Source organism: Biomphalaria glabrata, chromosome 16 (assembly GCF_947242115.1).
Source record: "Biomphalaria glabrata chromosome 16, xgBioGlab47.1, whole genome shotgun sequence".
Lineage (NCBI taxonomy): Eukaryota > Metazoa > Mollusca > Gastropoda > Planorbidae > Biomphalaria > Biomphalaria glabrata.
In genome coordinates, this window is record NC_074726.1 from 6,712,666 (window position 1) to 6,739,885 (window position 27,220).

General features: G+C 36.1%; 2 protein-coding genes across 4 annotated transcripts in view; both read left to right on the top strand.

Moving 5' to 3' along the window:
• Nucleotides 1-3,146, top strand: part of LOC106073015 (dnaJ homolog subfamily C member 13-like) — a 65,937-nt gene extending 62,791 nt beyond the window's left edge. For all 3 annotated transcript variants that reach the window (XM_056013388.1, XM_056013390.1, XM_056013389.1), the window contains one exon: nt 102-3,146. In XM_056013388.1, the coding sequence (XP_055869363.1) occupies nt 102-229 (128 nt within the window). In that variant the 3' untranslated portion in view covers nt 230-3,146. The remainder of the gene's footprint in view (nt 1-101) is intronic.
• A 9,217-nt stretch (nt 3,147-12,363) lies between these two features.
• LOC106073014 (uncharacterized) lies at nt 12,364-27,036 on the top strand. Its single transcript, XM_056013422.1, has 5 exons — nt 12,364-12,551; nt 19,146-19,401; nt 20,022-20,174; nt 23,658-23,807; nt 24,482-27,036. Exons 2-5 carry the CDS (start codon nt 19,236-19,238, stop codon nt 24,817-24,819), a joined length of 807 nt encoding a protein of 268 aa, XP_055869397.1. The 5' UTR covers nt 12,364-12,551; nt 19,146-19,235; the 3' UTR covers nt 24,820-27,036.
• Nucleotides 27,037-27,220: the final 184 nt, after the last annotated feature.

Genomic DNA, 27,220 nt, shown 5'->3' on the forward strand with positions numbered 1-27,220 from the left:
AGAACTTGCTAAAAGAGGGATGACCCTATCATATTTTGTGTGACATTACGTTTTCCAATCTCCTTTGATATTACAACACATTTTATCCTGTTTTCCCTCAGGTCCAACAGGGCCCAGTGTGGCTGGCTACTTAACAGCAGGAACCATGAGATCAACGATGCCTGACGCCCCGCCACCCGTCGACAGAGATCATCATGAGGAGCATCCCAGAAACTCTTCCTTTACATAATACATGCCTCCTAACCCCTCCCCCCCCCCTGCCCAAATCCTTGTCTCCCCCACCTTCTCCAATCCTTACCCTTTCATTTATTTACTGACATAAGAAAGACTTTAAATGCCAAATTGTGATGTCAACAAAGGCTCCTCCCACTGACATGAAAGACTTTAATGCCAAATTGTGATGTCAACAAAGGCTCCTCCTACTGACATGAAAGACTTTAAATTCCTAATTGTGATGTCAACAAAGGCTCCTCCCTTGTGACATAGGCACATCCCAGTCTTATTTCAGATGTGTGCGAGTGTTAACTAGCCGCAAATAAAAGTCTGTAACCTAGTCCAAGTGATATGCAGGTTTGACAATCTGTTATTGGTATAAATGATGCCCATTCATGTATTTTCTTTGAATCCTAAGAAAGTGTAATGTACAAAATGATCAGCATTTTCATGTTCTGTCTACATCTTGGCCTTGTGCCTGTCTTTCTTGCTTCCTTTGTGTATCTTTTTTTTTTTCATGTGATACCTGGTCCAGTGTTTGTGACTTGACCAGTGGCAGATTGAAAGCATCTGTGGATTAGAATTATTCTATTGTTCTAATGTTTACATGGAATGATACTAATTTATTGTTATAAATTTGACTGGCTGTATGTTTTGCTCTTTTCCATTGTGTACAATTTCATCGCAGGACCAAAGCCATTCGGCATCAAGTAATTTACATGTTTATTTTTCTTACTTAAACTTTTTGTTTTATTGGCTGACACCTTGTTACAGTTTGTCTCATGACTGTTTGGATTCTTGTTCTGATTTGATTTAGTGTTAATACCATTTTGTTGAAGAATGATAGAAGCTGTAAGTCTTGCTTGGTAACAAGCATTACATGTTCTTTGGGGGAACTATCAAAGTTTGAACAAGTCTTCTTCATATTGACTTTTTATCTGTACATTAATAGAGAAGAATGTCTGGACAGATTCAATGTACATAATTGCTGCTTCACTTAAATTGAAAGCTATTGCAAAAAAAAAAATTTTTTTTTTCAAATATGATTAATGTAAATGATTATGTGATGTATATGTGCCCTTCTGTTTTCCTAGAACAGTGTTACACGCACATGTCTCAAGAGAATTTTTATTTTCAGTTTTTTATGAGACCTGTTCAAGAGGTAACCCCTAGTTCATGATTCCATTATTAGCAGTGGTGCTCTGTAATCTGATGCAGAAACACTTTATATTTTTTCAAGTCATTGGGTGTTGGCATTGTGACTAGAAGAATTTACAAATATTTGAAACACTAGTATACAATTATGTTTAATTATCTGAACCAAATGTAAAAGTCTGGCAAAGTGTATTGCTGTCTATCCCATAGCCATTGGCAGTCTAGAAGTAGAATAGTGTTGATTGGAGACTTTGATCTTATGATCAATCCAGGATTTCCTATAATGACGTAGCTATGACATGCTAGAGTAAACTTCATTGTATTACTTAGTTTTGATCGAGCCTAACTTGGTTAAGTTTTAAAAAATCACTTTGTCAAGAAAATTATTCCCCTTGAATCTGTCATTTTGAGCTGAAGAATTATTTTTTTTACTCAATGTCTGCTATTTCAGCTTAATACAAGTCACTTTATAGTTTTGTGTCTACCATTTTAGTTGTGGTTAAGCATGGGGTACGTAGTAGCCCAACACCAGCACTCGGACATGAAGACTGGAGATGGACACAATAATAGAATACTTTGTATGAATTTTAATGTTTGAGATTTAAGATAAAACAATGTTTTTATATGAAAGATTTTTGATATTACTTTGCAATTAGTGAACAAAGTTTTTGACTATATTTTCTGCAATATTAAATGGCTTGCATATCATTCTTATATTATTCTTGTGTCTAGGGTACATGTGTGTCTGCTGAATGTGAACAGCTCTCTGTCAATGGTTATCTCCCTGTCTTCAAATACCGAAATGTCAAGGGGTAGTCACTGGCCAGGTTCCAATGCTGAACTATTTCTGGCAAACAGAACATTCATGATTATGCATCTAGGTTAAGAGGGGTAGTAATAATAGTTGAAGAATATTTGTTAGTGTTGCTATACAATATTTCCTGAAATTCATTACCTTGTATCATCCTAGTCTCATTCTACCTATAGTATACTTTTGGGATAGACTAGAACATGAACTTTAAGCTTTAGGCATAGTACTCGTTTGTTCTTCAATGTCTTTTATTGCTGGATATTAATAGTGTAAAGAATGAAATAAAGTTTCATAACTCTTGTTAATTCTATTCGCATTGTTTCATAATGAGTTCCGTTCATTTATTTATTTCCACTTCATATCTTGTTGATTGTTTGCTTAATATGCATACATTGGACTAAATGAAATTGTAAGCTGTACTACTATACCTCTGAGTTCTTTCCCCTGTTTCATCAATTCTATTCTTCAAACTAAAAGTTATGTGTTCAGCTATTCTACTACTGTATCTTGTCCAGTCTAATTTAGGTTTCTGTGACAATTCATTATTAAACTATATTACATATTGAAATATTTATTTTTTATTTAGAAATAGTTTATGATATGTTATTTAACCCTCTAGCTTTATTTGCAAATAACAGATGTTTGTTTGTTTTTTATTTGCCATATGCATTTTTCTTTACATTTTGAAACAAAAAAAAAGTATATGAATAGATTTTACTGAATGATGTTTTTTTTTTAAAAAAAGAGATGACTTTATCCATATTGTGGTAAGTTGTTGAGAAGATGTTTTCTTGAAGATATAAGTGATATCCCAAATGTTGACTTCTAGAAGGATTATTCTAATGATAATGTTGTTGGTTTATTGATTATGTTTATTGTAGGTCAATGATCAAATGGCTTGTGTCAAGGATTCAACTGATTCAAGTCTGAGTCTTGAAATTAAAGCAAACTATTTGTAATAATTGAACATTTGTTTCGTTTTTTTTTTTCTTCTTATTTTTGTTTTACTGAAGTGGGCTGTGTGTGACAAGGGGATACACTGCTGGGCTGCCTATTATGGGGGGTGGGGATGGAATTTCAAGCTGTGTTGGCTGAGCACCTAAAGGCAGCTTGGAAATCAGGATCTCCACATGAAATATTTGGGCTCCAGACAACTGGTACATGTGGGCCCCTCTGCCTTCCCCCCTTCTATGACAAAAACCTTCAAATACGTAAAGAAGATGCATTAAATAGCGTGAAGGGCTCCCTCCAGCTTTGTTGGGACCCAATATTAGAGTGCCCCCCTCCCCGGCGGTAGATACCCACTGGAAATGTAAGGTAGTTTGAATCCAATTTATGACAGAGAAAACTTGAAAAACCTTGATACTTTTAGTTCTTGTGTGACTACCAAGAATTCTACCCGAATCAAAGTTAAAAATTCCTCCCCATATCTCTATCTCTCTCTATAGGCCTATTTAGAAAATAAATTTTAGCTTTTTAATAGCCCTACTTTCATGCTTATAGCATGCTTAGAGTGCTATGGTCCAATCTCATTTGTGGAGGGGGTATCTAGGAGAAGGTTTTCCGTGCTGCCTTTTGGCGCTCAGTAAACACAACTCTGCTCGAGTCCGGTGTCGAACCTCGAGGCCCCTTCATATGTAGCAAAGTTAGGAGAATCTAAGACAAAAGAAAATGAAATTAAGAACAGCTTGTTGTGGTAACAGTGGGAGGGTGATGGGCCCCTTATCGTATAAAGTGCTCTATTTGTAAAACAAAAAATTGGTGCCGGTACTCGGTGATGAATTGCCTTTTAACTACTAATATATTAATAATAAACGTTACAATACAAGAAAAGTAATCCACCCCCCCCGGCCTTACCGGTGCGTACCGTCACAAAAAAGAGCACTGTATATTCAGTGTATATATATACCTCCCCCCTCTCTCCAGCTAACTGTTCTTATTTTATTTAAAATTTAAATTGTCTCTCTTGATTGTTTTCTTGAAAGGAGGTGGGAAAAAGTCTAACATTATTTTTAATTCTTGGGATATACGTAACCTAATAGTTTCCCCTTACTATTAAAACTGCGTAACTTCTAATTGTTTACCTTTGTAAAGTCTATGTAGTTTCTTCTCCATCCTACCCACGTTACAGACAACAATAGTTTGTAATCCGTTGCCCTTTGCCATCCTGGCGTGACGGAATTTCAACACGTCTGATCCCAGCGTCAGTAGACAAAGAGGTCGCCTGTATCTTGTTAAGAGGACTTTATCCCCGTCAATAGAACGTAAGAACTACTTTTATTCAATTATCACAAGTGTAGCGTATAGATTTGGGTTTTAAAATTTAACATTAGATCTCAAAGGGAAATAAGAATGAGACTGGCCAATGTTTAACAAGCTCAGGGCCGGATTTAAGTAGGCCTATGTGAAGGCCCCGGCCAGGAGTTTTGTCGAGGCCCCTACAATTTTTTTTTAAAAAGCTTTAATAAAGATCCACATATGAATGAAACTGCTTATATTGAAGGGCTATATTTTAGAAGAAAGAAAAAGAGTTCTTGTAAATTCAATCTCACTTTCCTTTACAAAAAATATTAAATATGCATATTTTAGTTTTAAAAAGTGTATATTTTTGAGTTTGTTAGACGCACTGTCATGAATCCAGAGCTGTATTTACTTCTTCCGAGTATGCTACAAGCGTACACTTCTTAATCACGACATTTTTGCCAGCCCTGAAAATGCGAACGATAAAAAAAAAAAAAAAATGAATGTATTTTCTCCCTTTTGTAGAGGCCCCTTTCGGAATTCCAACTTGAGACCCCTTGTTAGGGGGTCAAGCGTCGACAAGCGGCTTTGGGTCACTTTTGGCCTCTCAGCCACACATCCTATACTTTCCTCCCTGAAGCTGTGTGCTCTCGTGAACTTCCTTACACAGAAAATTAAAGAATTTAAATTCCCAGCGTTCAACCCGGATTACTAAGTGCAAATCTCAGACTAAAATTCACGTAGTCTATGGTAATACAGTAGGCCAATGCGTCGATAAGTTAATGATATAATCCAGTTGCTATGTTTGTTGTTATTATTTTATCATTTATGCTAACGTAATTGTCCCCACACATTAAAAAAATATATATATAATAGTATTTATGCGCTAGTTTAATTTTTTTTCAAAAACTTCTTTGAATTTATTTTGTTTGGTTTGTATTATTCTACAGATAGACTTCTTATCTTATTATATACATAAGCGCCACTGACATATTACTAATTCTCCCACTTGTGGGGTGCAAAAAATACGAAAATTTAACCTGTTGTTACTTTCCTTGCGATTCGAACAACTTAGCCATTTTATCAATCGAAACAGCATACGGTTAAATTTATCAAAAAGTTTTCTTTATTCACGAATAATATGTTGTTGTTTTTTTTATATTCCATATATTAAAAAGTACAAGGTTATATTTCCTTTCGTTTTTAAGCACTATTGAAACTCTTTTTCTGAGAATCATTCATTTCCAGCAGCACATATCTTGCTTTTCAAAAGTGATATAGAATTCACATTTCAGAAAAAGGGAGTTGATCCATGGCGATAAACAATATGTAGCCTGGGAACCAATCAACGGGCGTAATCGGTGGGTAATGCCAGTAATCTTAAAAGTTACAGAAGTCTATTCAAATGAGAATATAATTACGGCTAACGCTTACCCATATATTAATTTAATCACGCATGTTAAAGACATAAACTGTACTAAGTGGTTGGTTTTCCTGGCTGATTCACGCCATTCATTCCTTGCTCTAATGGCAATAAGGAAGAAGAAGCACAATTTTTCCTAGCCTATAAGAAATATGCCTTTTGTCTTTGTGTCTTTCTAAGTCATGTATTATTTTTTGCATTTGTATTTGTAAATAATGTAAATTGTGATTCCGTGTTTGATGTATTATTGTTACTTTACTTTTATAGTCTTCTGTCCTGAAGCGTCTTTAAATTTAGAACAACAGACTTGACCCACTAGTCACAAATCTGCCCAGCCCAAAAGAATCTAGTTCATCAGAAGTTATTGTTCCTGTAAACAAGTTGCCGGCTGACGATACATTTATATTAAACTTCAGTGACAGCCCGGCAGCCCGGCAGCCGTATGTAGTGGCATTCTTTTGTTGGTTTGTTTGTTTGTCATATCAAACAGAATTGTCAAGGATAAGACGATATATGTATTTTTTTTTTTTACTTCGGTGAGGAGTGAATATGAAATACCTCCACCCCCCCTTCCTCTCTACCTCAGCCCATGGGATGAACAATGGACAAGTAATGAAACCAATGGAAGGAAACTAAGTAATGAGACCTGAATAATGAAACCTGAATAATGAAACCTGAATAATGAAAACTGAATAATGAAACCTATGTGATGAACCCTAAGTAACAAACCTAAGTAACAAACCTAAGTAATAAACCTTAATAACAAACCTAAGTAACAAACCTAGGTAACAAACCTAAATAACAAACCTAAGAAACAAACCTAAGTAACAAACCTAAGTAACAAACCTAAATAACAAACCTAAGTAACAAACCTAAGTAACAAACCTAAGTAACAAACCTAAATAACAAACCTAAGTAACAAACATAAATAACAAATCTAAGTAACAAACCTAAGTAACAAACCTAAGTAACAAACCTAAATAACAAACCTAAATAACAAACCTAAGTAACAAACCTAAATAACAAACCTAAGTAACAAACCTAAGTAACAAACCTAAGTAACAAACCTAAATAACAAACCTAAGTAACAAACCTAAATAACAAACCTAAGTAACAAACCTAAGTAACAAACCTAAGTAACAAACCTAAGTAGCAAACCTAGTCCGCTGGTTCAGTCAAGTGTGACTTTTAGAATTATTTTTCAGCTAGGGAAACAATGAAGTGTCTTAACAAATATTGAAGTGTCTCAGCAAACTCTGGTGTCGTCAAATTTTGAAGTGTCTTAACAAATATTGAAGTGTGTTAGCAAACTCTGAAGTGTCTCAACAAACATTGAAGTGTCTTAAACTTTTAAGTGACTCAATAAATATTGGATTACCTCAACGAATTCTTAACTGTGACACCCTGCTCGTTAACCGTTGGCCAGAGAAACAGATGACCTTAACATCAGCTGCCCCATAGATTGCAAGGTCTGAAAGGGGAACTTTACTTTACTTGTAAACAACATAGACGCAGGAAGTTGGGGGGGGGGGGGGGGGAGGGAGTAGGATATACATATCTCAAATAGTTTAGGGCCATATCAAGTCTAAATTCGACTGCTCTGAGTCTGAGATGAGAAAGTCAACAACAATGGTGTTAGCGGATTCGTATTAAAATATCTTTTAAAAAAACGCTTTCAGTTTATTTGTAAAATGTTTGTAAAAATATTTTTACATGTTTTGGAAGTTTCTTCAAATTTGAAGATAATTTCATCCTAGTCCAGGATAGCAGGGGGATAGCAGCGGGCAGGGTATGAACCTTGGACCATCAAAACCATCCGAAAGACAGTCCAGTGCGCATACCACACAAACAGGCGCCTCTCGCGCGTGACAATGGTAACTGGTAAACATTCTAAATGACCCTACTTAGAAAAGGAAAAGACATCTCTTGAAGATTTTAATGTTTGAAGCATTAACCCTTAAAACTAAGTTAAAACACGTATGGTAGTTTAGCCTCTAAACATCAGAATTGTGATTCCATTTTTTTTGCACTCACTGGAAAACAACTCAGCACTTTAAGAGTTAACAATAATTTCCTCTTTACTTGCTTGATGTTCAAAAATGATTTTATAACAGCTATGAAACTATAATTTTTACCTTAAAAAATAAATGAAACTTTTCGTTCCCCGCTTAATATCACGTCGTCTTCTCCTATGACGCTCACCCAGCGCCCAGTATATTGCTAAGGCTGTCACGAGGCTTCATTGTTTAGCTGTCAGCTATGTTTTCGTGCGTCCTAAATCTGTGTATGTCAAATGTTTTTAACATGATTTCATCTTGTATTTGTGTTAGTCGTTTTCAGTCGTCAAACAAGGGTTAACAAAATGGTGGCTTCAGGAAGTAAAGTAAAGTAAACTTTCCCCTTTCAGGCCTTGCAATCTATTTATGGGGGCAGATGATGTAAAGGCCATCTGTTTATGGTTAACGTGGGGTCAAACAAGGGTTAACAAAATGGTGGCTCCAGTAAGTAAAGTAGAGATTCCCCTCTCAGGCATTGCGATCTATTTATTGGGGCAGATAATTTAAAGACAATCTGTTTATGGTTAATGTGGGTGTCATGTGGCCAGCACAACGACCAACCGCCTTCACTTTTTCCCCAACTAATGTCAGGTCGTGAGGTACCCATTAGAGCTGGGTGGACTCAGATGCGCCCTAAAGATCCCGAAATTAAAAAATTTCAGTCTTCACCAGGACCCTCCGGTTCGGAAGCCACGCGCTTTACCACCCGGCCACCGCGCCTCCTGCAGTAAGTAGGTAGACATTAGTCTTGTTTAAATCAGCTTCCTCTTTACTAATAGATCTAGTTTTCGGTGTTCAAATTCCAGTGGTTCGTGACTCCATTGATGGTGACGTCAACATGTGTTAAGCGAAAACATGTAGTGAAAGTATGAATGGTACTTGGATTACACAGAAGAGGAGGTAATGACTGTGTCAACAGATGTAATGTTTGTTATCTTTGCCAATGGTTCTCAATCCTGAAATGCAAGGATCACTTAAACAGGAGTTGTTGTTTTTTCATATCCCGACTACCGACTAATGCCTCTTCTTCTTTGTTCTTGTTTTACATGTCGGAGGGTTCAGATAAGTAATCCTATATATCAGATGAACTGTGCAGTGGTTTCACAGATCAGGCAGTTCTCTGTATAGTTTTTTTTTCTATAGGAGGGTTTTTGGGATAGTGTCTTGCCTGGGTCTCTTATACAGTATGCAGCCCCGAAGGACAGCATTCTCTGGCGACATCCCACAAGGGTAGGCCTCGCCAGTCCCGACTTTCAGCCTCCGGAACACACGCCGTCCCACTCTGCCGTGTCCGGCATTGCCTTCTAATTCAGTGTGTGCTGGAACTGGAACCCATTGAAGAACAGTTTCCTTGCTCCTCTTGATGTTAAGATTTTACCCTACCTTATTTTTTTTTACCTATCACTTAGTCTGTTGGACCGTTGGGGCACCATGCAAGATTCGTCGACCGTCGTTCTCCATTTCACTCTGTCTTTTGCCTTAGTTAGAACATTTTTCAATGGCAGGCCCGTCCATTCTTTTATGTTGTTCTCCTATCGCTTTCTCTGTCTGCCTCTTCTTTTTTTTCCTGGTACTGTTCCCCGAAGGAAGGTCTGCGAGCCCCGAAGATCTTGAAATATGGCTTTAGATTTTTAGCTTTGCGTTTTTTGTGTTTTTTTGTATTTTTGCGATCGTTAGCAGGTCATCATTGGGTCCAATCGCTGCAGTTACCCTGTCTCTAATCTCTTGGTTTGTGATGCGGTCATTGAATGCGAAACCCAGGATCCTTCTGTAGCATTTACCAATGCTGAAATATTGCAACTTTAGTATACTGTATACAGATGTAGGGGGTATTTAGCGTGTGCTTCGGAACAACACGTCGCTGTCGATGACCACTATCTAGATAGCCTCATTGCATCAAGGTTATAAATAAGGATTCTCGGGAATGTGGTCTTTTAGTATCATGGACCACCAAGTTGACTAATGACCAACCAGAAATGAAAAAAAAACAGCTTATGGTTAATATTACTACAAACCGGAGATATTAAAAGTACTAGAGATCTCCACATACCACAGAGAAGATGGACATAAATCAGACATGTCCACATGTCACAAAGAAGATGACCATACACCAAAGATGACATGTCAACATACTACAGAGAGAATAACTTAGCAAAAGTATAATGGCCTCCGACCCTCCATAGTCCATAAATGACAGATTTGGAATCGCTGCTGGTCTATGACATTATCCAAAAGCATCAATCCAATTGCAGCATTAGCATGTAGTAATGGCGTTGTGACAACACACACAAGCGCACCGACTATCTACTTGTTTATATAGAACATTTCTGTTGTACGTTTGCCATGTCAGTCAAAAGTTCATAATATATCAAGATAACAGAGAGAGAGAGAGAGAGAGAGCGGGGGAAGAATAAGTGAGAGAGAGAGAGAGAGAGAGAGAGAGAAAAGAGAGAGAAATGCAAGGGACAGAGTGAGAACAACAGAGAGAGAAAGGGAGAGAGGGGAGATTGAGAAAGAGAAAAAAAGAAATACAGAGTGAAAGAGAGAGAACAAAAAAGAGAAAAAGGGAAAAAGAGAGAGGAAAAGGAAGAAAGAGAGAAAAAGAGAGATACAGAGAAAGGAGAGAAAGAGAGAGGAAGAGAGAGGAAGAAAGAGATATAAAAATAGAAATATGCAAAGCGAAAGAAAGAGACGATAAGAATGATAAAAGAGAGAAAAAGAGAGAGATGTGAAAAGATAGATGACGAAAGAGAAAATGAGAGAGAAGGAGAAACAGAGAAATATAGAGTAAGAGAAAGAGAAATAGAAAGAGGACTAGTACGAAAGAGAAAGTAACAAAAAGAGAAAGATAATGATAAGAGAGAAATATAAATAACTCATTTTTAATACAAAGAAGAGAGTAACAAAACCTGACTCAAAATCTAGTCACATGAGATATATCCTAACAATATAATTGATGGCTGCTTCACAAAGTCAATCCAAAGTCCTTTTAATTTACTACTCAGTACTCCGCACGCGACAACAGTTCTTAAATTATAATAGTGAAGTAATTAAATAATAGCTACAACCAAAAGGAAAGAAAAGAAGTGGGGTGTGTGGCATTGTATATTAAAATTTAAAAATGTAGAAAATGGAACTAGTTATATAGCTCTCTAAATATTTTCACGACAATTCTAGGATTGTAAATTGACAAACTCTACCCCCAGTCCCTGAATGTTTCTACCTTTCTTTTCTTTCCTAGTGACCTCATCTCCTCTAGGTATCTAGTTAGTATTTAGTAATAACTTTATCTGATATTTAGAAAATACTAAATGTAAACAGGCCAAAAATAAAATAAACTTATCAAGTAAGGCTGACCTAGATTCGGGAAGCCGCTTTCGATTGGTATTGGAGCAGCTAATTCAATCCTCACAAAAGTAATACAATTAAAGAAAATATTTTCTTAGGACACACAATACAATTTTAACGCATATCAAATCAGTTGTGGATTATTGTTTTTTTTAACGGGCACTTGAGCTTATTAGCTTTTACAGATAATTGTATTTCTGATCTCAGTTCTGGTATTTATTGATTAATTAGAGCCTACAATCAGGGCCTGCTCTAGGAACTGCGGGGCCCAATCGTTTACAACTATTACTATTAATTAGACCGTTATATCAACATTTATTATGCACATGCTTAGGAATAGGTGACAGTGGTTTAATTAAAATTACGTCATTCGTACGGTACATTTAATATGTTAACTCTGTAAGTCCCATATCTTTCAAAGCCTGTGACAAGAGCCAGGACTGATAGTGATATGCTAATTGTAAATTGTTGAGCCACTGACTGGAGCGGGCTCAATTTGGAGTAATTGGTCAAATCGGCTTAAGGCTGGTCTTGCCAACCACCATTTGGCAGTTGTTTAGGAGTTAAAATAAAAATGATAGTCCAACCATGTTTCTTTTTTTTTGCTAATAGTCTACCATCAAGTCAGAACTTCATAAAACCCTGAACCAGCCAGCAGCCTGCATGGACAGCTGATCGCAAAAAAGGCTCTAAGGATTTTTCAAGAAATTTAACAATTGATGTATATCGCCGACACAAGAACTACTAGAATTACATTTTTGCCAGCTGTAAAAATTCGAAAAAAAAAATCTAAGAACAAAAAAAACGTACAAGTTTCTGATCCCTCAAAATTCGGATATATTTTTATCTCTTTTGTGGGGGCCCCTTTTTTGTGGAAACCCACCTGCCCTTCCTTAAAACGGCCCTGGTTAAAACATATAAAGTTAGAACCTTTTGTTGTTAGCCACCTTCGTTCATAGAACAACTTTTGTCTTATCCCTATAGATGTTCATTTATCTGTATAGTTTGTCGTTTATATAAATATCGCTGAACATTTTTTATTTGACGGTTCTCGGCTATAAAAAAACAACCCGATGCAGAATCGATATGCTATAAGATGAACTAGACTCGTATCGATACTAAACATCACTCAGCGTGAACTAAAAAACAAAAATGTTTTTCCTTCACTTGGTAAAGTCGGTGTAGGATACTGTAGGACTAGTTTATTTGCGTATGTCGTATTTTGTTTTCTTTGCATTCACGGCTTGGTATGGATTATGTATTGAATGCATTATTTTAAAGGCTGTCATGGTACACTATTAAGGTAAGCGAGATTACCTGTATTCATTATTTCATTTATGAAGGGTGTGATTTAAAGTGACCCTATGGATACTGGCGCCTTATGCAAACCGAAATAAAAGCTCCATCTATAATTTACTAGACTATATCTAATCTAATAGGCTATATTATATAGGAACTTGGGAGGCGCAATGGCGGTAAAGCGCTTGGCTTCCAAACCGGAGGTCCCGGTTCGAATCCTGGTGAAGACTGGGATTTTTAATTTCGGGATCTTTGGGCGCCTCGGAGTCCATCCATTAGTTGGGGAAAAGTAAAGGCGGTTGGTCGTTGGTCGTTGTGCTGGCCACATGACACCCGCGTTAACCGTAGTCCTCTGAAACAGATGACCTTTACATCATCTGCCCTATATACCACAAGGTCTGAAAGGGGAACTATATAGAAATTTGATGTAGATATTTTTAAAAAAAACATGATAATAGATACCAGTGTTGCCATCAGCAGCAAGGCTTTGACTACAATGAAAAGTTATTAGTTATAGATCTAATTATAACTATGTCTAGATTTACACTCATTAGTATTTATTACTCTTTGTGCAGACCTTATTCCATATGCTAGGGCTAATTCGTACAAGTTCTCCTTCTTACATAGTGCCATTATATGGGTTTGTCCGAAACAGTCAGGAAAACCAATGACGTAGCAGAACATTTAAGTAGAGTCACTGATTTACATGTACGATTACATTGACACATGAAATGCACCGGGCGTAATTAATTGGGCTCTCAAAAAAATCGGTAGCCATAGAATTCTTCTTTCAACTTTTTGCTGCGGATATTTTCTTGTGTAGTCTATTTCGCGCTAACAAAAAAAAATGGCATGTCTTAGAAAATGGTCTCGACACAATTAAACAGAGTGCCGCATAAAAGATGTATTAGTAAGCTTAAAGGCTCCATAGCAACAAACTTCAATAAACTTCACATATTCACCAAAATAAACATCTTCTTCTTATCTTCTTATCTTATGTATTACAGACGTTACTTCAAAAAAAAGAAGATTATTACGCCCGATGCATTTCATGTGTCAATGTAGTCATGCATGTTTATCAAAGACTTAAACTCTGCGTCGTTGGTTTTTAAGTTGATAATATTGGCCTAACTAATGTTAAATAGCATTATTTTCTAGTTTGATTTGTTACAATTGTGTTTAATAAACCCCAATGTTTTGCTTGGTTTTTAAATAATTTCAAGAATTGGATCTAGATCCTAGAAATCCAAACCACATTTTCTTTTGCTTGTTAATGGAGTCTACATTAAGCCGACATAGTACTGCCCCACTCACTAATAAATTACACTACACTGAAAGTAAAAAAAATGTATGTTATGATGGGGCTGACCTGGGAAAGAAGTAGATCTATTATGTTTTGTTCACAGGTGTGCAGCATTGATTAGGTTGTTTTTTTTTCGCAATCATCTGTTGCCTTATAAAAACAATATATCGAGCAGCTACATAATTGTGTAGGCTTACTCTCGACCGAATGTTTTGGGAAGACCTTTGTCCTATCATGCTACAAGATTTGTTTCCGTTGTTTCTTCATTGTATAAAATTAGTGCGTCCTAGGCCAAATCATACGCAGGATAGCTGAGGATGGCGAAGGGCAGGTTTTAAACCCGGGACCATCAAGTAGACAGTCAAGATTGCATACTACACGACTTGATGACCATCCTGAACATCCCAGTCAACATATTGATTGAATACTTTAGGCTAACAGTAGAGCTTTGGGTCGTATAAACTACTTCGCCTTTTGACTCGGTTTAGAGCTAATCCCCTCGGTTGGCTCAATGTCCATCCTGCCGTCTTGGTGTATGGATCTCCTCCGTGTTTGGTCTCCGGCCTTTCTCTTACCCCTCATGTTGCTGTCTAGAGCCCTGCAATGTCATTCCCCTTTAAAAAAAATTGCATAAATTTATAAAGCACCTTAATATTTCTACAATGGGCATGTCAAACAAGTTACGTTTTAGATTGGATGGGAAAAAATTGTGACTACTGACTGATCGCAGACATTGTTTGCTATAACCAGTGAAGTAGGCTGTGTATTGAAGTTACCTAACAATAACAAACTATGTTACACATGACATATCAGCACATAATGCTTCATTATTCTTTTGAAATGTTTAAGAACGGAATAGTGCAGACATTATGCTCACAACAGAGACACATTGTCAACGTGCTTTTAAGAATAGGTCATGTTAGACAGGTTCTAGCTTAACACCTGCTGACGTCGCCACCAACTAAAATGGAGTCACGAACCACTGGAATTTGAACACCGAAAACTAGATCTATTAGTACAGAGGAAATTGATACCTCGGCCGGGTGGTAAAGCGCTTGGCTTTCGAACCGGCGTCCTGGGTTCGAATCCTGGTGAAGACTGGAATTTTATTTCGGGATTTTCGGGCGCCTCCTAGTCCACCCAGCTCTAATGGGTACCTGACATTACTTGGGAAAAAGTTAAGGTGGTTCGTCGTTGTGCTCGCCACATGACACCCTCGTTAACTTTAGACAGTCTCTTGACAGAAAAAAACAACTAACATAGTTAGCTCAGCACTACTGTACAGAGTGGTGCATTAAGGATGTATTTGTAAATTTTAAAATCTCCAATCGGAATAAACATCAGCGAGCTTTACATAGTTACCAAAGTTTTGTGCAGATTTTCACAAGAAACTAAAAAAAAAAAAAAAAGATGAAGGACGCCTGTCTGAACATCAATGTTGAACATCAGAATTGAGCTTTAATTGTAACACCATCTCATTGCGTGACAGTTGATATTGGTATCAAATCTTCTTTATTACCGCTAGTTAGTTGTCCAATTTGTTTTAAGCCATAGAGTTAAAGTCTAATGCTTCCTTCTAATTGAAATTCTGTGCTACTAACGGAAGAGCCTGAGCCAGCCAGGAAAACCAGTGACTTGGAAGAATGTAAGTCATTGGTTATCATGCATGACTAGATGCATGACGCGTAGGACGTAATCATCTTCTTTTTTGAAGTAACGTCTGTATTTTATAAGATAAGAAGCTTAGAAAAATTGATTCTGCAGATCTAAAAAGTGCACTAATATTGTCACATATTTTTTCAAAAACAAACCTTATCTCAATTCCTTTGGTTTGTACGCCGGATGCACCAAAAATCTCTTTATTTTTAGTTTTTTCCACCATGAATCGAAAATGCCAATATTGTAATATTTCAGGCTTATGATTTTGTTTTGAGTGCAGTAGTTATGACAGATATGTGTCTCATATTTGTAGGCAACACTGAAATTTCATAGGTCATGTTTAAATATCTGATTGTAAATGATTCCGACCTTTTAAGTCCTTATAAAAGAATGGATATTAAAAAAGATTCTATCCAAGGCAAAAGACAAAGAAGGCAGAGAGGAATGGAGATAGACAGTCAACAGATCTTGTGTGGTCCCCCAACGGTAGATTAGACGAAGGAATAGAGGAAATGATGGTGAAATAATTCCGACCTTTAAAAAAAAATAAATTTAGTAGATACACATTTCACTGAAATAAAAAAAATTAACATAAATAGATCTAATTTTATTTTTAAACTTTGACTTTCAGACGATGACATACCGGTAATCTCTTATTTTTATGGGGGATCAAATTTATAGGGGCCTGATATCTAGGGCCTACAAAACAAGAAATTGTATTTTTTAATTTATTTATTTTGATACAACCGTTCATTTAGTAATATAAATATGTTTTCGTAGCTTAGTGAAAATGTTCTCTTGTTTACGCTTATAATTAGAATCGGGTCAAGTTTTCTCAAATATTTCAACCTTGAGTTTTTTTGGTTGAATGACTCGAGAACAAGTAGTGTACAAATTGTGACTTGATATCATAGTCGTAGAAGAAAAGGAGAGAACAGTACAGTACATAATAAAGGAAAACTTCATGGCTGGCACATCAACAAAAGAGTAATCGAGCCAAAGTTATCCTGTTCAAACCAGTGGCTCTCAATCCTTAATTTTTATGCCCGCTGCCCCATCTGATTGGTTTTAGAGTAATTTTTGTGTAGTATCCATAGAAACCTCGAAAATTAATTGATCACTGATATATTTTGTTTTGCTGTTTTCTTTTTACTTTTGTCTTTTTACATGAAATTTCTAACCGATTAATCTGCCTGGAGAAGTGGAGACACTAACCAGGACTTACCTAATAGAATACATTTTGAATATTCACATTCAGTTTCATAAATAATTTATGTCTCTATCTGTCTCTTTGTGTTTTTGTCTCTCGCCCTGTCTCTGTCCGTCTCTTTATGTCTGTCTCCATGTCTCTCTTTTTTACTATCTCCGTCTCTCTCTATCTCTCTCTCTCAGCCCCTGATTCTCTCTGTCCTTTCTCTTCCTATATCTCTCCCTCTCTCTCTGTGTATGTGTGTGTGGACGATGTCTATAGGGGGGCTGCTTCATTTTGAATCTTAAAACTAAGACAAACGTCCAACGGTCCAAGTGGAAACCAGGCTGATTATTGATAACAATATCTGTAAGTAAAGGATACGGGACATGGCATGTGAAGACATTAAACTTAATATTGCAAACTATAGAGATCTATCTTTAGTTTATGTTTATTTATTATAAAATTATGTCGTTGAGCATATAAAGATTTACTATTGCAAGGTAAAACACTAGAAAGAAACATGATATATAATATAATATAGAGACTAAACCTTGCTGCACTACAATAAAAGACATTATGCTCGGGTCACGAGGTCTTCGTCAGTTGCAAACAAATGAAAAAGGTTAACATTTAACACAAAATGGGTTTAAAGTTAATTTATCTGTCCGTTGTGTGTTATCTTATCTTCTTATCTTATATAATACAGACGTTACTTCAAAAAAAGGAAGATGCATTATGATAATTTAAGCTACATAGGTCTAGTATCTTAGTGGAATATATACACTGTTTTGTATCATGATAAATAATGGCTCAATTTATGATGATAGGCCTATACAGGTTTAGAATAGTTTAGATTTTTTTTAAATTTCCCCTTTCAGACCTTGTGACATATAGGGCAGATGATGTAAAGGTCATCTGTTTCTGTGGCCCATGGTTAACGAGGGTGTCATATGGCCAGCACCGCCTTTATTTTCCCCAACTAATATCAGGTACCCATTAGAACTGTATGGACTCATAAGGCGCCTGGAGTTAAAATCCCAGTCTTCACCAGGATTCGAGTCCGGGACCTCGGTTCGCTCAGCCACCGCGCCTCCAAGGTTTAGATGTATACATAGATATTAGTTTTGTATCTTGATCAAATATATGGTGGTATATAGTTGTGTATAATTGTATATTACAGCTATAATACACTTTAACACATAGATTACTTGACGTGAGGCACAAAGCGTTTCTTCTTTTCTTTCTTTTCTTACTTTTCTTTATTTTCTTACTTTACATTCTTTTCTTACTTTTCTTTATTTTCTTACTTTACATTCTTTTCTTACTTTCATTCTTTCTTACTTTTCTTTCTTTTCTTTCTTTTCTTACTTTTCTTTCTTTTCTTAATTTTCCTTCTTTTCTTAATTTTCTTTCTTTTCTTAATTTTCTTTTCTTTTCTTACTTTACATTCTTTTCTTACTTTACATTCTTTTCTTACTTTCAATCTTTTCTTACTTTTCATTCATTACTTACTTTTCATTCATTTCTTAATTTTCATTCATTTCTTACTTTTCATTCATTACTTACTTTTCATTCATTTCTTACTTTTCATTCTAATCTTACTTGTCTTTCTTTTCTTTCTTTTTTTACTTTTCAATGATCAAATCGTCTCTATCAAAATTGTTTTATTTACGGCCCTGGAAGCATTCACCGCTACGCTACACTGGCTAGACAGAGGGTGTCATTTGACACTTCTGACAATGATGTCAAATGTCACTTGAACCTCTGAATGTCGAGCTGGTGAGGGTGTTTGGCTTTAGGTTGACTGATGTTGGAGAAGAAATCAAAACTATAGTTCACGCTTCTTAATGGCACCTCTGATCTATACAGGAGAGAATTTTTAAATATTTTGTTCTGAACTCTTGAGATCGCACTTTTTAACAATGTTTAGTTTAAACCAAATACATGTAGCTTATTTACTCCCCCTTTTTCTTTAATTAAGAGATTTCAGTACTCAGAACAACGGTTAGATAGGTCTGTGATAGGCCTGCAACTGTATGGTCTTCATATATTTTACATTTTATGTAGAATCCTGTTTCACTGTCAGCACTTCTTGATCTTTAATACCTGTATGTTGGCCGATATGGTATAGTGTTAGATAACCCTGTCAGCATGTTTGTTGTTTAAATTATTTATCAGTATTGTCTACGACATCACTTTTCATTGTTTTAATTTTCTAAAGTTTTTATATTTAATAATACTAATTATAATATAATTTTAAGAGCCTTGTTAACAAACTAAATGCAGGCTCAAGACGCTGTGATAGCATTACACACATTAACACGAGAGCTAAAATGACAAACTAATGTAAAAAAAAAGTTTGAAACAGATCGGTCTTAATGTTCTTCTTACACGTAATGTAGCATGTTGTCTGTCCGTATTTAAAGTGTTCTGTTCTATTTCAGTTCTGTCATTGGTATGCCTCAGAGTCAAGCAGTAATTTAAATCTAGCTATATCATTGGTCGTCTGGTCATCTGGTCACTTATGAGTGACCATGACCACTCTGCTCAAACTCAAACCTAAGGGTTCCGTCATCTTGGTGGCCATAGGCGGCACTCTACTGCTGATCGGAGTGGTGCTGCACATCATTAGCATGTCCACGGACTATTTCGCCATCCTGAAAGATGCAGACGCGAAGTATGTCGCTACCAATGTCACACGTGAGTACTCAAATGTCTTATGCCAGTACCAATGTCGTTCTTTTTTTTTTTTTACTGAAAATTAATCCAAGTTTTGTAGTGTTTATGCCTGAACACTGATCTGCAACCTCACAATCTGTGGGCAGTTTAAACCAATAGCCCGTTGCCACGTCACAGATCTGTACGACTTGGCAAAGAGCTATTCGTCTTAACTGCCCACAGGTTGTGTCGTTGCAGATCAGTGTTGAGGCCACCAATGACGAATAGTCTTGGCTTATGTCACTCAAAAGTTCAGCGCTTAGTATCAAATGTATTAATGCTAATTTCGGACCATTAGCTCGTTGCCACGTCGTACAGACCTGTGACGTGGCAACGAGCTATCGTTCTAAAATGCCCACAGTTTGTGACGTAGCAGGTCAGTGTTCAGGCCTTCTATAACGATTGGTCTCCCTTTAGCTCTTCTTTGAGCATTAAAAAACATTTACATTTATTTCCTAAAGGATATGCGAGTCAATTGGAATACATTTTTTTAGCGAATATATTGTGGAACATGGAATTGGAAATTGCAAAAATTTAAAAAGCACCCTTCTTTTTATATTTGAGCTGTTCTTTAATCCAACTCTCTTTGCTGAATTCAACAGGTCGCTATACTCCAGACAATCTGACAGGAGTGGACACTGAGTTGAGGTTCGGGTTGTGGCGGCTTTGTGTTGGCTCCGCCTCACTCTCTCAGAAAGCACAAAGTCAGTGCTATGCAATTAGTGCTAATGGCACGGACGTCATTCTCTCACCATGTAAGATCAGAGTTTGAATCTTTTTTTTTTAATTTGTTCTAACTCTTTCTCTCCTAACTGACGATACCAGTGTTGATTCCACCAGAGTATGGTAAATAATTACGGAGAGAAAGAGTTAAATCTAAACAAGTTACCCCCTCGTTTTTTTTTACTAAGTTTATATCAACTCACTCTGTCTGTCTGTCTGTCTGATAGGTACAGATCTTGTATACCTCGTTTTTCCCACTTTCTAATCTCGGACAAAGTTGAAACTTTCACTTTGCACCGTTTTTCATTGTTGAAGGCAATATTTGAACCGAACAAAAAATTAACCATACAGTTAATTCATTAGTAGTAATTAATTAATTTAGTTTCATATAGAATTAGGAAGATAAATCTTTCAGTATTGAGAGATATGGTCGTAATTTGTGCAGTTTTTTTCCTTATACAAGCTTTGCTTTTTTAAACGTATTTTTTTTATATTTTAACACACACACACACAAATACAAACAAACAAACAAAACAAACTACTTCCAGTTTTGTTGTCTGATCGGAAAGCAGCCAGAACAAGCTACTATAAGGTACAATGCTCAAAGTGTGACATTCACTGAGTGTTTGTGTATATACGATAGTTTTACGAAAGTGACGTTAGAGGTTTGTTTGGTGGTACCGATAAAGCCGGACCCGGGTTCAGGAATATGAGGCTAGCCCCTCCCCTTTAGTCTAAGTGCAATAAAACTATATCGCATCTTCCTGTATTTATCAGTACTCTAATACATTCTAATGGAGGTAATGATATTACCTTTTATAGGTATAACAGTCTGGACCGGATTTAGGCTCGCTAAGGCCCTAAACAAGATAAGCTATTATAGAGATAAGTCACCTTATCGGGCACTTTTTTAAATAAACACAACACATCCATGTAAGCATTTTATGGGGACAACAAGCAGGCGGGGGTCCTAAGCTATAGTTTATGTAACCTATTACATCCAGCACTGATTAGGGTCAGTCCGCTTAATCCAGTTATGACTTCTAATAAGTAATAGAAGATATAAATCAGATACCTTAAAATTTTTAATTAAAGTACATTTTTTTATTTCACTACTTTGCTGCCCCCTAATGGTAATGGGCTTATTTGTTTTGTTATCTATTTCACTATATAACTATGAAGATGTTAATGTGAAAGTCCTAAGTGTTCTTTACTGTTTATCGCTAAACAAGTTTATGTGAAATTCCATAAATACCTGATCACATTACTGGTACTAGTAAATAGGCCTATAAACATTGTAAGAACTTCCCGGTAGCCCATTTCTATCCCCACATCGAAAACAGAAAAGCATATTCTAAAACAATGACGATAATTCAAACCTTATATGACGAAGCAGGGCCGGATTTAAATATGCGGAGGCCTCGGAGCAAGATTTTTGTGTAGGCCCCTACACTCTTTCGAAAGCTTTAATTAAGATCCACTAATAAATAAAAATCTAATCTAAAATCCTAAATTTAATCTCTTTTTCCTTTTTTTTTAAATATTTAATATGCATCTTTGGTTTTAAAAAGTGTATATGTTTGAATTTGTGTAGGGTAACGCCCCTTCGTAGACTCACTGCCCTAAATCCGGAGCTGTACCGGTATTTACATATTCCGAATTTCAAGTTAGACACTTCGAAATTGAAACACATTTTTTTCTTTTATGGAAGCCCCTTTCTTGTGGATACCACCCTTTAATCCGGCCCCGAGACGAAGTATACCAAACAAGGGGTTTATTCAGTGTGCTTGTACTCTGAATATAATTATTTAATATGATTTACTGTAGTTCTCGTGTATAATGTTTGTATATCTGCTAGTTTTTGTTTGTTTGTCTGGTAACTTTACAGAACATAATAGTCGAAGCTGTTATTTATGTGTAAACAATATAGCCACTCCCCTGGTTGGAATGTGGGTGAATACCTTCAATACTTCAGCTAGTCTAATTCAAACAATGATATCTATACAATGCTAGTTTCTCTTCCTTTTCTCCTTCTCTACATAGTCATAGGCTTTACCACAGACCTATATATACAATATCTAGACTGCACATGGAGATCTTTTAAGACTACAAAAAAAATTTAAAATTTTTTTAAAGTTGAAACAAGGCCTTGTTTTGTAAAGTAACTATAAGAAGTAAAGTTGTTTTTTTTTCAACCCTAACTGAATGGAGGGAAATTTGTAAGGTCATAATAAATCGTAAAAGTTGGCAAGTTGGTAAATCTTCAGATACATACAGGATGACTGCATTTCTTTTTGTCTCGCTCTGTCTTATAGTTTCTTAATGGATGCATCATCCTGTTTTACTTTGTTTTTGGGTACCTTACTACGACTCTGAAAAAAAAAGGCCAAAGGTTTATTGAAGTGATACAATACATCAAGCGTAACGCTTTATTCATTTTAGTTCAACTCAGGGCCGGATTTAAGTAAGTGGTCGCCTTGGGCAGAATTTTGTTTTAGGAAGCCCCACCCTAATGTTTTAATAAAAATACATTTGGCAAAGCAGCTTTGTAAAACTAAAAGCGTCATATTTTTTGGTAAAAGAAATAAAATACATGTAAAATTGAATCATATGTGTTCTTATTTGTAATTAAAATTAATACACATAAAAACAATTACATCACATTATTTGAGTCTGTGAAGGCCCCCTTCCCCCAAATGATAAGTCACTGCACAGTCTTGGTCATGAAATTTATTTGCTGTTGATAGGAATGACAGTAATCTGACCAGTTATGTGACTACCTAATGAGATTGGCTGGAAGAGAAAAAAAAAGGAGTTGGGGGGGGGGGAATCGCTATCATCTTTTAGGCCTACATCTCAGAATGACATAATGTATCTCCGTCTCTGCGTTTAGCACTGGATTTACATCAAATGTTTTCACTATACAATGTACTGAAGTGCCTTAAAAGATACATATTAACTGGTCCTTGGTGAAAACACTTGGCACTTAAAGTAGACTACCGTATTAGAATTAGGGGATGTGAAGGAAGGGAGTTAATCGCGGAGATCTAGCAGTACATTTTTTTTATACTGTGTGTTTTAGTGTGTAGGCCAGTAGCGTAAACTGTTTCATCTGTTTCAATTTAAAAACATACCATTTATTTATCTGCAGCTCACCCTGGAGTTATTAGGATATTTAAAAAAAAAATCACCCAGGAGTAAACGTTTTTTTTTTTATTGCACAAAGGGGAATAACAATAACAATTGATATGATTATATCTATAATAGAAGTTAACGCCCCTGTTCGTAGAAGCTGAACGACGTTGACATCCCCGTTCTTCTATATATTTATGAGTAACTAGACAAAATATTGACAATTTAAAAGCAATCTACTATACCTAATATCAAATGTATTTTCACTTTAGAAATATAGTGGTTTTTCTATTTAATCGCACAAATATATAAATACGTAAAATATTATTACAGTCAATTGAGTAAATATGGGTAATGAATGCATCAGTTTTATTGTCTTGCAGATTGGATTCAGTCAGCACAAGTGTTGTCCATTGTCGGGGTCATCGTGGCTGGATCTGGTGTCATTTCGACCATAGCTTGGATCTTAAATGACTTGGCCAAATGTGTCAATTTATTCTTGGTGGTCTCTGTTACCTGTGCCGTTATAGGAGGTATGTTGGGTCATCTGTTGTGTCATTTGTTTATACACCGTCTGCTAATGAACATCAAGTTTTGATGACGCAACAAACCTCTAATTCTCTAACATTGATTAGTCATTAAGAGAAAAAACAATTGCACTACAAGTTGTATAAAGGAGGTACTCTCTTTAAAAAAAAGTATTTTTAATGTTTGTCTTGTTTCGTTTCATTTGTGTTAATACATATATCTACATTGGATTTGAAAGCTGTTAATATTGTTAGTGTGATATTAAAGTTTTGTCTTAAAATATATAAAAATATATACGCCTACAACTGTTTTAGACCAGACTGTCAACAGCTACTATCCAACACATAACGTACACAAAGTTTAACTCTTTCTCTCTGTAATTATTTTTATCGTTACGATAGAATTATTCATTTTGCTCACCTGTATTTCATTATTCTGTTATGATTAAACTTCAAAAACGTTTTGTGTTTGTTTATCAGAAAATGTTAAATTTGGTATCGAATTATAGGAGAATGCGTGCTCTTTTTACACAACACAAATTAAAAATTAAAAAATCCAAAAATCAATTTAGCTTAATTGGGTCAAATCAATGTTGGCACTGTCAATTAGGAGAGAAAGAGTTAAAGGCTATTAGAATCAAACAGAAACAATGTCAAGACGCTATTGCTTTATCTTTCAGGTATATTGATACTCAGCTCAGATATCACGTTCGCTGCCAAGTACAGCATTGACATCTACCACAGCCACGTCAACAACATCTACTTCACCACTTCAGCCAGCGCTGTGCAACAAGCCTTCGAGATCGCCGCGCTGGACTTCTTCCTGGACGTTGGCTGGAGCTTCGCGCTGGACATTGCTGCTGGATCTCTGTGTGTCCTCTCTGCCGTGCCAATGCTGCTGGCCGCCATCGTGACGTCCAGGAAGTCTCCTGCTGCTTCTTCCTCAACAAAGTCAAAGAAGAGTGACTTGGAACGTTTAGAGTTTTTTCGTGCCAGCGAGGGGGATACAAGATTTTAATGATAAAAACAAGATTCCATTCCATAAATCATTGCATCGAAGGCTACAACAGAAAATGTTTCTAACGCATCTGTAAAAATCATCCTAAATCTAATCATATACTTATCAAATATTGCATCAAATACTGTATGAAAGACTTTATCAAAAGGCACATTATAGCCACTATCAAAGTTTACATCTAAGAAACATGGTACTGCTTATTGGCTTTGTTTTATTTTATTTTGTTCCGCATCTCATTAAGTGCTGTCCTATTACATACAAACATACTTTTGCTTCGAACTTAAGAAATTTGCTAAATTGTAAACTTTTAATTAAAAAACAACAACTATTGCATCGAAGGCACCATCAAAATCTTTATCTAATGCTTCCAAAATTCTTCCGAGGTCTCAATTAAATATTGCATAAAAAATGCACCAAAATGTTCATCTAATCCTACATTAAGGACACTATAAAGGTCTACATATAAGAAACATGGTAAGGCTTATTGGCTATTATGTTTCTTTTTTTTTTCCTTACCTCATGAAGTACTGCATCGTTCCATAAACATATACATTTATATTGTTGATTTAAAAATATTCTAAATAGTAAAGCATAAAAAAAACAGATTTTGTGTAAATTTATGCAACCTCGTTGGAACTCTAACAAATGTCTGGCTAGAGCTCAGCTTTACAGTGGCGTAGCTAGAGTGGGGAGAGGGAAGAGGAGAATTTGTAAATCCCCCCAAATGATTGTTGTTGTTTTTTACATCAAATATTAAACATTACGCAAAATAAAGGGGCCCCCAAAAAATGGCAAATTCCTAACTACGCCACTGTCAGCTAATGACCATGTTGTTGCTGTCATCGTTGCACATGAATACTATCGTGCAAAACAAAATCCTTTTCCAAAAACAGAAATGACATTATATGTGTGTAAAAAATTTATTTTACATCTTTTTACAATTATACAAATCTACTCTCTTGCCTGGGTATTATAACTGTATTGTGGTAATTAAAAATAGTATTTATTATAAAGCCAATATAATTTATTTAGCATTACATAAATTTCCATTGAAATCAGATTTGAGACAAATTTTCCTTGCTTGGACTCGTTCGACAGACGATTAGATCAACAAGAGACTAGTTGTAGTATTTTACATTCCTATATAACCTGTAAAGAAAAATATTTATTTAAAAAAAAAAAGAAGGAAAAAAAAGCCAGATCTAATTAAGACAACCATGAACCTTAATGTCTTCGAAATTATCTCGCCTGAAAAGATAGCGTCCTAATAACATTAACATTCACTATATGCAGCGGGGAGGCGCTGCGGCTGAGCGGTAAAGCGCTTGGCCTCTGAACCGGAGGTCCCTGGTTCGATTCCACCTGAGTCCACCCAGCTCTAATGGGTACCTGACATTAGTTGGGAAAAAGTAAAGGCGGATGGTCGTTGTGCTGGCCACATGACACCCTTGTTAACCAGACCACAGAAACAGATGACCTTAACATCATCTGCCTTGTAGATCTCTAGGTCTGATAGGGAAACTTGTTTTAAATAAGGAATGGGTTAGGTCTACGTTTGCTATACAAACCCTAATTTCCCAAACAAAAGCATAATGTTTGTCCATGATGTAGAGCTATTTTGAAATGTGCATTTACCTGGCCACGTCCTCTTCTCCCACGTCTGAGACTTACCTGGTGATAGGTGTCTTAATTTACTAAAATGAACAGACAAAAAAAAAGAAAGAAACAGTAGATAGTTACAATTTTATTTTCGCTGTCATCGGATGGCTTTTTAAAACATTTGTTTTCGACTGCCGGATGTCTGCTAAAACTAAACAGACTTCTGACTGCCGTCACGATGTGCCCGAATTTAAGCACGCTACCATCTTCTTGACGACACCAGTGGTCATAGAAGGCCTGAACCTTCGACGTCGCAATCTGTGGGCAGTTTAGACCAATAGCTCTTTGCCACTTCACAGGTCTGAACGACGTGGCCACAAGCTCTTTGTGTCTCCTGCCCACAGATTGCGACGTCGCAGGCCAGTGTTGATGCCTACTATGACCATTGGCCTCACTCTGTCACCATGCAGGAGGTTTGGACTTGGGCGTAGTAGTCTTTATTTTGGAAAGAAAGTTACAAATAAAATAAACAAACAAAATGTTCAACGTTTGTTTTGCGCTTTTTAGAAACGAACATTATCAAATGTTTGATTTCACAATAAAAATAAATCAAATTGAGTTTTGACTATTTATTAAATTTATCCTTTTATGTTCATTTTTTCTGTCTCCATTTATAAATATGCTTTAGGGCTATATTTTGTCCCCAACAAGAGTCAGTCTAGTCTAGATCTATTGGACATAACTCTATCTCTTCAATGTGGTTTTGAATTGAGTTCGATTTTGTTTTAATGATTTAAAATAG